Here is a 15,601-nt window from a genome sequence, read left to right on the forward strand (position 1 = left end):
GGTTGGGCGCGGGGACTAGTAAACTCCACCCCCGTAAAAAACCAAACCCTGCTACAAGTAACTGCAACAACACCTTCCGTTGGCGAGGTGTTGTTGCGGCCCTATGCTCCACTGGGAGTTTACAGGAATAATAAAAAAATACATATCTTAGAAATCGTAGCTTAATTTCGTGAACAGGAGAAAAAAACGGGTTCAAACTAAGTGCAAGTCGATATTAGAATTACACGCTCACACAAACATGAACATGACCCTATAATATTTTCAAATTCTAAAACTCTGAACCGTGTGTTAACAGTAGCTAATTAAGTAGACACCAAGGGCTCTTTAAACAGAAACTATTCATACTAATCTCCTTTCTTTTGTTGCAGTATTTTGATAACTTGAATAAAAAGCTAGAATAACAAACCATTGTATAATATTTTAATTTAGTAATAAAATATTATTAACTATTTATCTGCCTGTTCTTCCTCATGGCCACGTGTGATCTAATGGTTAGTGTGATCAGACTGTGACACAAAATCTCGCTCAGCACTTTGGGGGTTGTAGATGCACTATAAGAGTGATGGTTAAGTACCACTATTCAATCAGTAAAGAGTAGGCGATGGATGCTGTTTAATAGCTGCATTTTTTTCTAGTCTGACACTTCAACGTTATGCACGAAATAAACACTTACTCCTCGCCTCTCTGACCAATGTACCAGTTTTCATTTGTTTTAATTCTATCCTTGAACAGTTGTAATTTAATTTTATGTTTCTATAAACAACAAACTCAGTTAAAACTCATGAAAGATGTTGTTTCTTTTTCTTTATTATATAAAAAGAAACACTTACTACCCTTACTTCTAGCAGAGTTTTAAAGGGTAAATAGTATATACCCTTGTATGAACTCTTTATAATTATAAGGGAATAGTTTGGCTCTTGTCAGTAAGTCCCACATCTTTTGTCATGAATGTTTCTAATAAGTGAAGAAATGTATAACGTTTATTTTAGTGTCACGTTTCACACAACCGAGACTAAAACTTTAACGAATAACAGGAGCTAAAATTAAACAGATTTCCAATTTCAGAAAGAGAGTGTGTGTTGATATAAATATAGCTTCGTATTATCAATTAGAAGTCTTTGTTCAATTCTTAAGTACATCATTTCCAACTTAAAATTGTTAGGTGAATCTGTAGTTTAAATTTAATCTATCAATTTCTACAGTGTTTGTCAAGTTGAAGATGAAATAGAATTATAGATTAGAAGACTACAGAAAGTGGCAATATATAGTTTAAAGAGATTTGCAAGTTAACTCAACTTTCATCTGCACTTGAAAGCTCTTTTAATTATTTTTTTATTTCTTAGCCTATATGCGTTCTCTTATTAGTTGCAAGAATTAAATACCAGTAGTTATCCTAAAATAAATAACGACCAATAAATCAGCTTTTACAAATGAGTTAACGTTTTTATTTTTTTTTACAGAATAATCACAGTCTTGGTTACAGATGTGAGCTCTTATCATCTTTTACAGAATAATCACAATCTTAGTTACAGATGTGAACTCTTATAACCTTTTTAGCAACTGTTAATGCTTTTGTTTTTTGTTTACCCTTTCTTTCTATACACAATTCGAAGGCTCTACAGTGTGTCTTCTTGGTCTCTTTCAACTGTAGTATGTTCACTATGTTTAAAATGTGTGCAAAAGTAATAATGTTATGTTTCCAAGTATCTATCTGATAATAGGCAGGAATATCTATTTTTGTCAGTGAACTTTGTAAGCTGTGTTTCATCTTGAGTGTATGATAGACTCTAGAATGCTAACAGAGAAATGTAAATTATTTCCAGGAAAACAAAGCACACTGATTGTGTGTCGAAGAAGAGACAACTTAGTTGTAGTTCATGATCACTACTGTAACCCACTTCATAAGCTCAAATTGCAGACGTTTCAGTGCAACACGCATCCTTGTCCAGCGAGGTAAGTTGTGAGTTAAAATACAGATTGATAATTACAATCATCCGCCAATCCGAACGTAAAAAAACGGTGGGACAGCGGTAGGTTCACATACTTCCATCGTACATTCCCCGCGTTAAACACAGCGGATAGCTCAGTTTGACTTTGCTTTAAAGCAAACAAACCAAACCTTAATATATTTTATTAATTTTTAGCGTCCTGTTACAATAAGTTCTACAATCTAAGAAGATCGTGAGCTGTCAAATATTGAAACTTGCTATTTAAGTTTAGTTTCATGTTAAGTCAAGTTGAATCCTTTTTTTTGCATTAACCTTAAACGCAGAGCTGTCAGTGTATGTTAATTAGGATTTAGCAGCATTCTGATCGTTAAAATTGTCTTAACACACACAGCCTGTGAGTCAGGGAGACATACTTTGTGTGTTGATTTCCAAACAAAGCTTTCCCGTAAATAAAGATTCTAGCTCCTTGCGCTATGTAGAATCTGAATTGCTTTCCAGCGTGACCGAATTCACCTTAATTTCTAGACTATAAAGAAGTAAAACTCATACCCCAAATCCAATGTCCCACACAAGACTAGGTAGTGGTCCCACATGTTGCGCAACACAAGACCTGGTTCCTCTGCCCTATAAAGCCGTTTTTTTCCGCAATTTTCGCGAGTTTTGTCAACAGACATAGCCGACAAAGACTTAGTGGAGCTCCTTTGCTGCTGTAAATTGGCTAAGTGCAGTACTTCCTTGAACATGAACACTTCTAATATTTTCCAGAAGAGGAACAACCCCCCTAAACTCCGCATCCTCGTGATCGAGAACTATAGAGAGCTGACTGAGTTCGTTTGGCAGTAAAGTGTATGTTTTTTAGGCTAGAAGATCGATCGAGTGCATTTTATTTGGTTCTAGCTTGAATATCGGAAGCTGTGTCTTTGTATAGCCCACCCAATCCTCTGAATTCAGTTTCTGTGACTCACAAACTGGGTGTTAAATTGAATTCTATTTGTACTGATTATGAACATGGAGTTGTGAGTCTATGGGTATTTGGACTTAGTTGCATTCTGATCGTTATTCAGTCTTAAGTTGAATCATTTATGTACTGATTATGATCAGAATCGTTAGTATGTTAGGGTTTAGTTGCATTGTAATCAGAGTTGTTATATATGGATATTAGGGTTAGTTGCATTCTGATCGCCTGATTACAAAGTCTTAATTTGGCAACCTACATTTAACTATATAGTATTAATTAGAAGAATATTTTTATAACATATATATATATATACGTTTATTATTTAGTCTTCACTATTTCCCCTAAGATGTGTCAGCCATTCTTCAATAAATAAAAACCAGTAGTTATCGAAAATCATATTTTTCAGTTTAACTTCCTCAAGATAATCCAGAGTCTGGGTTATAGGTGTGAACTCTTATTACCTCTATAATCTCTTACACGGTGAAGGATAATCTAGAGTCTGGGTTATAGGTGTGAACTCTTATTACCTCTATAATCTCTTACACGGTGAAGGATAATCTAGAGTCTGGGTTATAGGTGTGAACTCTTATTACCTCTATAATCTCTTACATGGTGAAGGATAATCTAGAGTCTTGATTATAGGTGTGAACTCTTATTACCTCTATAATCTCTTACATGGTGAAGGATAATCTAGAGTCTGGGTTATAGGTGTGAACTCTTATTACCTCTATAATCTCTTACATGGTTCTACCTCTTTGGTGAACTATTTTTTTCAAAGATCTGTTTCAACTCTGATATTTTTGCGATCTTTCAAACTTTTCATTTTGTTTATTTTTATGACATAATGATTATAACATCTGTTTACTGTATTTTATGCTTGACTATGTGATATTCCTGTGCAGTCTTATTGAATATCCATAAGGAAAATATCTGCCACCACAAGAGTTACCTATTTTTTTTCTTAACGGTATTCATTCAGTGAAATATTTTTATTTTTTGTAGCTGGTTTCCAGGAGATTGGGGTCCATGCAGTACTACCTGCGGGGATGGTACTCAAACCCGCGACGTTACTTGCAAACAAAGAGTCTCTCCAAGGGTGATAATGAAAGTGACTGAACGAGCCTGCTTTGATTTAGAAAAACCTCTTTCCAAGCAGATGTGCCGGGTACAGACATGTGTTCACTGGAAAACAGCCGACTGGGGAGAAGTATGAAAAACCTATAGACGATTATACCAATAGTATTTGTTATCAGAACAATCCCTAACTTATGTGTTTAAATCTAAAAGAGTGGTGATAATATAACGTGATGAAAGTAATAGTTTTATTAGCATGTAACCGATCACCTTCTTTTAAACGTTATATTTACACTGAAATGTAAATAACATGAAATGAATGAAATCAAATGGATATGACAATATACTCACGAAATACGCCATAAATATTCAGTTATCCCACTATGCCCATTTTCTTAGAATTTTATGAAACGATAACTAAAAAACAAAGTAAAAAACCTGACATTATCCACTTCTAAAACAAACCTAACATTTAAAATTACTGTTCATTTTTAATAACAGTTAGTTCTTTCGGAGTACGGTTAATAGGAGCAAGTATGTAATCTTTATTTTTTCTTAGAAAATGCAGTGAGATAAATGTACTGAAGTTATCTTATATTGCAATACGTATTATTATGTTGCAATAGTCCAAATAGTTATTATAGCGTGCTATATACTGTGTTGAAACGGAATCCATATCATCATAAACACTCAACTTTTTTCTACGTTAGTGTTCTACTCACTGTGGAAAGGGCATGAGGAAAAGACAAGTTCGTTGTGTAACACAAGATAGTGAAGCCGAAGTCCCCGAATCTAAATGTACCGACAGTAAACCTGATAACGAAGAAATGTGTGATATGGGACCGTGTGACAACGCCTGGTTTTTCTCACCTTGGACAGAATCAGTAGGCTTTCTATCGGTTGTTGTTATCCTTCCCCCCTTTAGTTTGTTTTTATCAATTAAGTTTGTTTTGCATTAAGAATACTAACAGACTCTGTGGAATACACAAGGTTAAAACTATTAAGCTTTTACTTTTTTCAGCAGAGATTTTATAACGATCTTAATATGACACTCTGAGGTAAGGTTTCAGTGTTGTTTTATGTTGAGAATCTCAAATTTTATGCTTGATCTACGTTTGAAATTTACTGTGTCTGTCCAAAAGGTCAAGTATCTTTGTTGCTGCACAATTTAACCAGCATTTATTTTGATATTTTGAGAACTTTCAAGCGCTTATATACCACAATGCATTCAAGCAATAGTAAAATAATTTACTTTGATACTGTGGTTAGATGCAATCATATGATTTAGCAGAAAAATATTTAAATTTGTGTGCATTCTTGTCGCATTGCAAATATATGTTTATTCATCAAGAAATTTATGAATCTCAAAACAAAGAGAGTCAGTTAGTCTATAGTAATTAATATGATTAGAAAAGTAACACAAATTTGAAAGTTTCTCTAATTTGTCTCTACGTTTAAGTTACCTAGTTGCGATGATTTTTTATTACTTTTCAGTCGTTCATGGCATATAATTGTCTTAATATATAATTGCACAGAAGCACTGAATTAGTGATTGTTTATCAAGAACTCACAGTGGTGTCTTCATTAAGGCACATCATAATTAAATATTTCTATTATATAACATACATGGTTAAAATTAGTCCTCCAGAAGCAATATTTTCAAACTTTTTTTGGGATGCCCTAAAAGCTTACACGTATTTGCTTGTTGTAAAATGGCGCTGAACATTAAGCTTAAACTAATAAGAGAAATTTAATACATTTCTAGTCTGCCACAATCCTTCTTGTTGGCAGTGGTGGAACATTTCTTTAACTGTGTTCACATTCAACGCAATATATATATATATATGTATCAGATCCTTTCAACTCGTAATGCATCATGTTTGGATAGCCAACCAAATATTTTCAAATACTTAATACTACACAAGTGAAGATAGTCCTTTACATCTGTGTAGGTATAGCACTGTAGGTTTCTACCATATTTATAAATGTGTTATGTCGATTAACGAAAGCCGGCAGTTGTTAAATGTGACCAGTTGCATTGAACAAACGAATAAGCAACTGGGAATTAAGTGGAGCGTGATCAAGAAATTGATCACTGGTGAATTGCGATACCTATGTTTGAAATTGTAATTTAATTGATTTCTAAAACATTTTATGTTCTTGTATTAGCAAGAAAGAAGTTATTAGATACATCATGTAAAAAAAAGCCAAAGAGATCAATGCAAAAATCCTAACAGACAAAAGGCTTAGTACGTTTGTGACGAAAACAAATAAGCAAGTAAAAGGTAATATAATTAAAACATTAAGATAGAATAATAATTATATTGTTATTATCGTATTAAATGACAGTAATGAGTAAATCATTTATTAATTCTTTGGTACAGAGTTCAAGGCCCCATGTAATTAAAACATTTTTTATTGTGTCAGGATTTCAGTTATTTACCAAGATTTCTACTTCCATTGATTTAGATTGTACTTCTTTCTTTTGTTTTTCTTAAAAGCCGTACAGTGCCTCTTTTCCATTAGGATTTTTGTATTGATTTACATACTGCATTACCAAAATGCTTCCAGTGGCACAGAGATATGTCTGCGGACTTACAACGCTAGAAACCGTGTTTCGATACCCGTAGTGGGCAGAGCACAGATAGCCCACTGTGTAGCTTTATGCATAAATACAAATAAACAAGCATCACCAAAACTGTCTGGACATTTCTCGAACACTCATGTGGCCCATTCATCACGTTGTGCTAGGGATCTCAGTAAACACAGAAACACACATACCGTACAGATGAACTGTAGAACATTTTTATCATGCAAACTTTGGAAAAAAAAAGAGGAGCTTACTGGCTGCTAGAAGTGGGAGAAAACTAAAAATGTGATGTATTGGCATTGTATAGGTACTTACAATCTACTATGCATAAGAACATTTAACAGTATTTGAGCACTAGGTCAAAAAATATATCATCAGGCGTAAAGCGTTATCAAACACCAGCAAACGTATTCTTCTTTGTTAATAGTTACTTTACTGCATCCAATGTGACCACAAAGGAACGAGCACCATCTATGGGGTTTGTACTGCACCTTTTAAAAATTTAACTACTTTTGAAAGTGTTGAGACTTTCAAATTGGACATCATCTCTAATACTTTTCCGCGTTGTTTCACTTGGATTAAGGCCATGTAAGCGCTTACTGTTGACGCTCGGTCGCAAATAATGCAAAATGATGAATACGTTTCGCCCATTTTATAATTCCAATAAAATCAAGTGAACAGTTCTTCTGTTTCTGTATTATCTTAAGTGTGAAAAGTCATTAATGGAGCGAATGAGCCGAATTATGTTTATGGGGCATTGAACCCAACTGTAAGATATCTACACATCTAAATACCCATCCATATCAGGAGATCTTAAATGAAATTGTTACAGTTATAATAGATGTAATTTTGAGTCAGCATTATAATGTGTTGCCCCAGTAGAATAATGTTGCCTACCACAAAGTATATAGGTCCCATGTCTGATTTCAAAATATATTTTAATAGCCCACGCATAATCCATTTTTTAACCCTATAGTAAATCTTTGGAGTCACCTGGAGGGTTAATTCGAAAAGGTTTTCGATGACGATATGTTCAAGTGAGTGTTCGCTATATTGTGTAAGACATGTAATAAACAGGGTTTTTTTTACAGACAGTGTGTTCAGGTGTTTGAGATAAAATTTGATAGGCCCTGTGACGTTGCCATGTTTACCCTGAAAAGATTAAATCACATAAGTTTTGTTTTTAAAAAAAGATAAGCACTTGTTCTGCAAGTGAAATTAGAAGTCAGACAATCCCGTATTTGTGAAAATGTATTGATTCCAAAACAAAACTGCTTTCCTTGGTTTCAATATTTGAATCATCAGAACCAAACGGCTAGTTAAACATGGAGTCCGTTAGGATTTCTAAAAAACAAATTATGCAATTCTAAAATGAAGGAATGTTTTCAAAATACATTTGCTTTGACAACATGACGTTTACCATATTTATTGTGAAAATCATTGTAAGCGTAATAACGAAAGCAGGTGTTGTACCGTTTGCTTTTGCTTACCAATTAGGTCACACGTGAAACTAGTTTTTAATATTAAAAAAGTTATCTCACTTTTTAAAATTATGTATAAAAAACTGTCCCACATTTTCTGGTACACCACGGAATTTTACGCCTCCCTATATTGTCGCTTTTCTTTGTGCATTGAAACGTTTTTGGTACAGTTTGTTGATAATCTGACGTCGCAGTTGTTTAGTCGACGATGGTTTTAACGTTCCGGAACGTTTCTTAGTGTTCAGCAGAATGTGGAGCGGGTGTACAGAGTAGAAAAGTTCTGTGTTTGCAAGGAACCACTAATGACAGTGTAAAAGGAACGTGTGACACCTCCACGAGACCGAAGGAAACCCGTCCTTGTCCCAGCACGAAAGGATGTGATGGTCAGTGGTTCACTGGCTCCTGGAGCCAGGTAAGGCTGATTTCCATGCTACCCATCATTTTTAGGGTTAGTTTTCTCTAATTTTCAATTATACACTTTAATAAGCACCCTGAGTAGATTAGTAGATCTTGTGTGCTGAAAAGAAAGGGAAAAAACGCTCGTGTCATGCATAGAATTAATAGGTTTGTCAATTTGAAGCGAAATCAATTGTTTTTATTCTCAAACATTTACTTTACATTATTTTTCATAGTGCAAATTAATAGCTGTTTGTCTAGTAAATCCCTTCCATGTGTATTTCTATTTTTTAACCTAATAATGGAGTATATTAAAACAATTCACTCTTGGTTTGTCACTGGTTTTTACATATTCATGCATTGTTACATTCGCCATTGTAACCTCATTGAAACTATTCTAATCACTTATGCTAGTATTATAACAAAAAGAACTCGAAGGTTCAGTTTGTGCTTCCTAATCTTTTAAGTGCTCTGAGACGTGTGGTCCAGGCAAAAAGAAAAGAGAGGTGATCTGTATGACTTTCACCAGAGGGCAGTGGTATTCCGCCCTAGACATAAACTGTCACAAAAAGAAAAAACCTGACACAACTGAAGCATGCAACCAGAAGGCGTGTGGCCCAGAATGGTACACAACTTCATGGACGGAGGTAAGTAAATTTATACTTACTACACTTCTGCCTGTTATTTTGTTTGCATTATAAATATGCATTGTAGCTTCATGACAGGCTTTTGTTGATGTATTTGTATTGCTTTTATTTGGTGATCTGCACTGAATGTTTTATAACACATTCATAGCTAAAAGTATAGAGCGTGTCCTATATTATCACACTTACAACCTTAGACTCTATGATTCCAAGTTCGACACGCTAACCACTAGGCCATACGTGGTCGTATATGAACTTCATATCCTTTAATATGTATTGCATATTTATAACTGAAAATAACATTGTATTTCCCAATAAATTTCTAAAGTTCGTCGGTGCTTTCTTTTATGATTTCGTTCAGCTGAAGGTGTTCGCTGATTATTAACACAATCATTTTGACCCTTATCTGTAAGGCGTAATGTGTGGTTACTGCTTTATTAAAGGCTATGTCAAATATTTATTTAACACTATGCTAATCTATGTGGCATATTATCACTGTTAGTGCCATCAGGTATATGACATTGTTTAGTCATATATTATCACTGTCAGTGCCATCAGGTATATGACATTGTTTTTTCATATATTATCACTGTCAGTGCCATCAGGTATATGACATTGTTTAGTCATATATTATCACTGTCAGTGCCATCAGGTATACGACATTGTTTTGTCATATATTATCATTGTCACTGCCATCAGGTATATGACATTATTTTGTCATATCGTAAGAGCTCATGTGAAACATTTTAGTTTGAAATTATTTTAGATACGTTGCAAATTATTTGATTAATATAATGATGAGATAGGAGATAGTTTTAGAATGCTAAGTGCCATAATATTTAATAAATATTATCTTTGGTCAAGGGCTGAGTGTGGGCTTTTGGATATTGTGATTATTCAAAGCCGGACTGTGAACTTGAGGATACTGTTGCCGTACAATCATACTCCGTTCTTTGAGATAATGTGTACGTTATAAGAGTGATGGTCAAATCCAACTATTCATTTAAAGTAGGATAAGAGCTAGCTGTCTCCACTCTGGTCTACAAGCTCAAAATTCGAGCTGGTTAGCGCAGTTAGCGCTGTAGTTTACGGAAAGATCGATAAGAAACAAACTTTTGTTCATAAAAAACTATTTGCTCTGGAAGTGTATGTAATTCTATTAATTTGGTTTTAATGTTATGATATAATATTAGGTACATAATAATAACTTCATATCAAAGTAAGCTATGTACCTAGAGCGAAACAAAAAATCAACCTGGACGTCGATAGAACTAATTAAATATACTTTTCTTACGTTTCTACTTCAAGAAGATATATTAAAATGCATTGTTCTACCAGCTGGATACCCTTTAAAAACTAATTTAGGTCATAACATGTTTTATTTAACCATGAGACTTGATTTGTAACACATTTTCAATGGTTCCGCGTACAGGTTGCTCGTGACTTTGTCCTAGGCCGTATGACACATTTTTGGTTTCAGTTTTAGTTCAAAACGTCATGTTACATAATATTGTGTTAGGTCATGTGACATTCGTGTTGGTAGATTAGGGTTGGAATGTATCGTTTGGTTAACGCTGAGGTAGGTTATGCTGGGTGTTTTTAACATCAGTATCATTATATATATGCGTGTGCGTGTGTGAAATATGGGCACTTGGATACTGGGCTAGCGTTAAATGTTTCTGTATGACGTATTTCTGTGTGCAGTGTTCTAGATCCTGTAATACCGGTGTACAGTCACGAGAAGTTTCGTGCGTGAGTGAGAATCAACAAATAAGTCAGGAATGTCCCGTAGGAACAAAACCAGCACTGAGAAAGGCATGTAGCACTCAGGAGTGTCCCGGATCAAACATAGGTACATTATTTTATATACCATCAATTAGTGCAAACCTTCTTCTGCTCAGAAAATATTGAAGCACAATTTTTTATGGAATATGAACTTTATTTTAAATTTTTTACGTGTAACTTAATAATGCGTTATATGTATAAGCAGAAATAATTCGTATTATACTATAATTTCTATAATATTATTATTCATCTAATATCTACCATCTCGCATTTTATCCTTATTTAAATTATGTGTAAATATTTTGTTTTTTATCTTGATTTATTGCAATTTTCGTTTTAAAAACATTGGAACTCAATCGTAATATCACTATGACTCTTCATTAAAAACCAAAACCAAGACATCTCCAACTGGCAACTGCAACTTTAGCTTTTTCAGCCCAACTAGGTACATAATTTCTCCTAGCTTATGAGGGAAGAAGGGAGGGGGGTTGTCTGGTATGTTATTTTGCTTTATTTTGAATTACGTAATTACATTCGTTCACCTGCAAACGTTGAGAGACGACGCTTCGAACTCTTAGGACAAACCTTCACCTGCAAACGTTGAGAGATGACGCTTCGAACTCTTAGGACAAACCTTCCCCTACAAACGTTGAGAGACGACGCTTCAAACTCTTAGGACAAACCTTCACTGCAAACGTTGAGAGACGACGTTTCGAACTCTTAGGGCATACCGTCACCTTCAAACGTTGAGAGACGACGTTTCGAACTCTTAGGACAAACCTTCACCTTCAAACGTTGAGAGACGACGCTTCGAACTATTAAGACAAACCTTCACCTGCAAACGTTGAGAGACGACGTTTCGAACTCTTAGGACAAACCTTCACCTGCAAATGTTGAGAGATGACGTTTCGAACTCTTAGGACAAACCTTCACCTGCAAACGTTGAGAGACGACGTTTCGAACTCTTAGGACAAACCTTCACCTGCAAACGTTGAGAGACGACGTTTCGAACTCTTAGGACAAACCTTCTACTGCAAACGTTGAGAGACGACGTTTCGAACTCTTAGGACAAACCTTCACCTGCAAACGTTGAGAGACGACGTTTCGAACTCTTAAGACAAACCTTCACCACGTCCACCTGTTACCTAAAATGTCAATTTGAAACGACATTGTATGATGTGATTTTTTAAATATCTACTTTGGTACACTATGATGGCAAAATAGTGTTTAGGGATATTTATTTTGCTATTCAAACCTAGCACCTATGGTTTTTCAACTATTTACTCATAGTTAATTCAAAATATTAAGTCCGATAGCAAGACCCATATCACGACCATGTATCAGTTCTGATAGGCCGATTGTGGGGATTTCAGATACGGAATTTTGTCAGGAATATTTTTGTTGAACTGCCAACCATAATTATAATAAAATCTATTTATTTAACCGCTCAGTTGTACAAAAGATGTTAATTTTACATTAGGAAACAAGCTTTTGTCATCAATAGCTGAATATTATTATTTTGAGTTACATTATTAGTTCTTTTTAGCGAGGATGAGTTAATAAAGATTTCCATCGGGTATATAGCTTTAGGTGTTGTAGTTTATGTTGTATAAATTTTATTCATATACCCATCTTTATACTCTTTTGTTGCGAAAAAGCATTTAGGGCGTCAAGCTTTCCAGGTCATTATAGCGCTATTTCTCTATCTTTATTACCTAATGTAAGCCCAAGTATTTCATTTTTATGATAAACAGAACTGGGAAAATTAGATCACAGGAGTTCTAGAAAGTCCTGGAAAGTTTGGCAGCGTGAAATGCTATTCCACAAAAAATGGGAATGAAGCTGTGTTTATAAACAAATATTGTTAACTTTTAATTATATCTCACAGTTATAAGATTTTTGCTACATTTTTTTTATCAGTAAGTACTTTTGAATCATTTTATTATTGATTACGAAAATAGTTTTTGTTTTAATAGCCCTAAAAAATAAAAATATTTATTACAATTATTCAAATATGTAGTATATACTTTTCAAAAGTAGCTTCCAATAGCCTGTCTTACAATACATCTTAGTATTTTTTTTCAAGTTGTTAAAACTTTCAACATATATTAAACTGTAGCCTTAAGATAGATTTCTCTAATAATGTATTTCGAAAAACTGAAAATGCTTCCAAAAGTCTCCTTTAATATTTTCTGAAATTATTAATAAATATTTAGATATCATTGTGAACTTATTTCCTCAGTGATGATTTTCTTTATTTATATCATGTACTTTGGTGTACTGTATGACATATCTACGATAAGATTTATCTTAACTTTAAAAAGTTATCAGTGATAAAGTACCTCGTCATTTTTTTTCTTTTGTTACATTTCAGCTTCTGGGTGTGTGGATCAGTTTAAAAATTGTGATCTTGTCGTTCAAAGTCGCCTCTGTCGCTACAGTTACTACAGACAGATCTGCTGCAACTCTTGTCATGGTATGAGATAAAATAACTCCATTCGATCTTAACAATAAACCGCGAAAATCGTAAGTGACGTTTGTCCAAGAACAAACATTTCTGGTTTACTCTCCACACAGGGTGTTTATGACCGCCTAAAACCTGGTGCTTCTCATTAATTGTTGTTCCTATGGAGCCTATTGGCAACTATCAATTACCGTATTTTTGTTTTGTCTTAAAATGCCACAGTGTTAATTGGAGCTCAACCAACACAAGATTTGATGGTCCGGAGACCAGAGTGCCATATTTCTAACGTAAACCTTGCAGGAATAAAAACGTAACTTCTGCTAAATGAGATGATACCTAAACTTTTTTCTTTCTTAACGTCTCGATACTTTGAGTATATTGTACCAACCAATATCATTTCCAGCAACTTGTTATCATTCGCCTCTTTTTCAAGAACTGGAGAAATCTGGGAACATTTTCTGCTTCTTAAACTGTCCTTTTTAGGAACGACTGGCTGAGGCTTTTAAGTTCACACCCGTTGTCATGTTTTCCAAAAATTTTGTCGGTCGATCAATTTTTGTTAAAACTTCAATAGACAGGCATTTGGAGTCCATATTATACTGTGAAAATGACTGAAATTAGGCTGTAATTGTTCGATTAAACAAATGAATGGTGGTTTTTGTAACGAAGTATGCCACCGTTTTGTTATCCGAGTTCGTCATAATTTCAGAACTCTACTCCGTTGACACACAAACTTATGCATCGTAACCTCAAACAAATATCAACATCGCCGAAAGCTTTGGTTGCAATTCTTATGGAGGTAATGAAAACTGATTGTTATGAAATTATTAATGTTACTGTTTTAATTTCTTGGTTACTGAACTACATAACATTACTTATAAGCAGTTTGACTTAAAACTTCAGTAGGATTAGAACGTGTTTGTTTTCGAATTTTTCTATTATTTTTCACTTATTGACCCATTTTTAAGAGAACTAAAGAAAGTGTTGGACTTTTATCATATTGTAAACGATTTTCATTTATTTCATAGTAACGGTTTAACTTGATTTGTCTTGAAAGATAGAGGTTTCCACTCCTTGATTCACAACTCTGAAAAGCAAACTTTTTACTCCCTGCTTGATTAACCTTGAATGTTACAGGTTCCTACTCCATGTTTATTAGACTCGAAAGGTCCAGTTTTTCCACTCTGTTTTTGTGAACGAAGTGTACAGGTTTCCATTCTTTACTTAATTAACTATGAAAGGTTCCGGTTTCCACTCTATGATTTATTAACCTTAAAACGTAGAGCAATTAAACTTGAATGGTATGATTCTCTGCTCGCTGTTCGTTTCAAGTTAAAGACTACAGGTTCATTTTCCTTCCTAGATTAAGCTTGTACTCAGTGCCTTAAAATATCAGGCTGGTATTCCCTGCTTGATTTGCCTTATAAACATTAGGTTAGTGTTTTCTGCTTGATTAGTCTTGAAACATTAGGCTAGTGTTCCCTGCTTGTTTAGCTTGAAAAACATTAGATTAATATTCCTTGCTTGATTAGCTTTACAACATTAGCCTAGTGTTCTCTGCTTAATTAGGCTAGTATTCCCTGTTCGATTAATCTGGTGATCTATAACCAACAGTTGGCTAGCCTTGTGGTATGTATACATATTTCTATGCTAGAGTAACCCTGTAGAATTATACACCAATACATTATATTTGTTTATTACAGCAGTGGTATGGTCCTATTAATCTGGATTGGTTATATGAATATTCAGTGTTATGTTGAGGAATTCATTATTGTAATAACACAGACTTATGTTTCTCACTTAATCATTTTACACTGCTTTGTTGTTTATACAATTGTCAGTCACTCTATTGAAGGTTTTCCGGGTAGTATTTGAGTAACGGTAGATATATATATATATATTCAATTTAAAAGCAATTTTCCATCTTAATATATAATGGTCGTCCATTACATAAACTAAACTCGAATAAACCGTGGTATTATTCTAGTTGAGCAAACGCTACCTGTACCACTAAATTACAGGATCCTATGCTTTACTTGATTAACTAAAGCATTCTGGTATGCCCTCAGATAAATCGCTAACCTGATATACAGGTTCCACCCATTCGTAAATTTAACTAATTATACAATCGAGTGATTCCTTTTGTGTGTGGTTAACGTTTATAAAAAATGATTTCCACAACTTTCTCCAGAATGATGAGATATAGATCGCAATGTACAACATATTTTATTTGCGAATAATTGGATTAACCTGACAGACA

At 34.2% G+C, this 15,601-nt stretch overlaps 1 protein-coding gene across 1 annotated transcript in view; it reads left to right on the plus strand.

Moving 5' to 3' along the window:
* LOC106471235 (thrombospondin type-1 domain-containing protein 4-like) overlaps positions 1–15,296 on the plus strand; it is a gene marked incomplete at its 5' end in the record, with an annotated part of 23,421 nt that extends 8,125 nt beyond the window's left edge. Inside the window, 7 exons of the mRNA XM_013931825.2 lie at positions 1,824–1,953; positions 3,910–4,114; positions 4,692–4,865; positions 8,291–8,464; positions 8,916–9,095; positions 10,797–10,944; positions 13,252–15,296. Of these exons, the coding sequence (XP_013787279.1) occupies positions 1,824–1,953; positions 3,910–4,114; positions 4,692–4,865; positions 8,291–8,464; positions 8,916–9,095; positions 10,797–10,944; positions 13,252–13,364 (1,124 nt within the window). The remainder of the gene's footprint in view (positions 1–1,823; positions 1,954–3,909; positions 4,115–4,691; positions 4,866–8,290; positions 8,465–8,915; positions 9,096–10,796; positions 10,945–13,251) is intronic.
* Positions 15,297–15,601: the final 305 nt, after the last annotated feature.

This window comes from Limulus polyphemus, unplaced genomic scaffold (genome assembly GCF_000517525.1).
Source record: "Limulus polyphemus unplaced genomic scaffold, Limulus_polyphemus-2.1.2 Scaffold4486, whole genome shotgun sequence".
Lineage (NCBI taxonomy): Eukaryota > Metazoa > Arthropoda > Merostomata > Xiphosura > Limulidae > Limulus > Limulus polyphemus.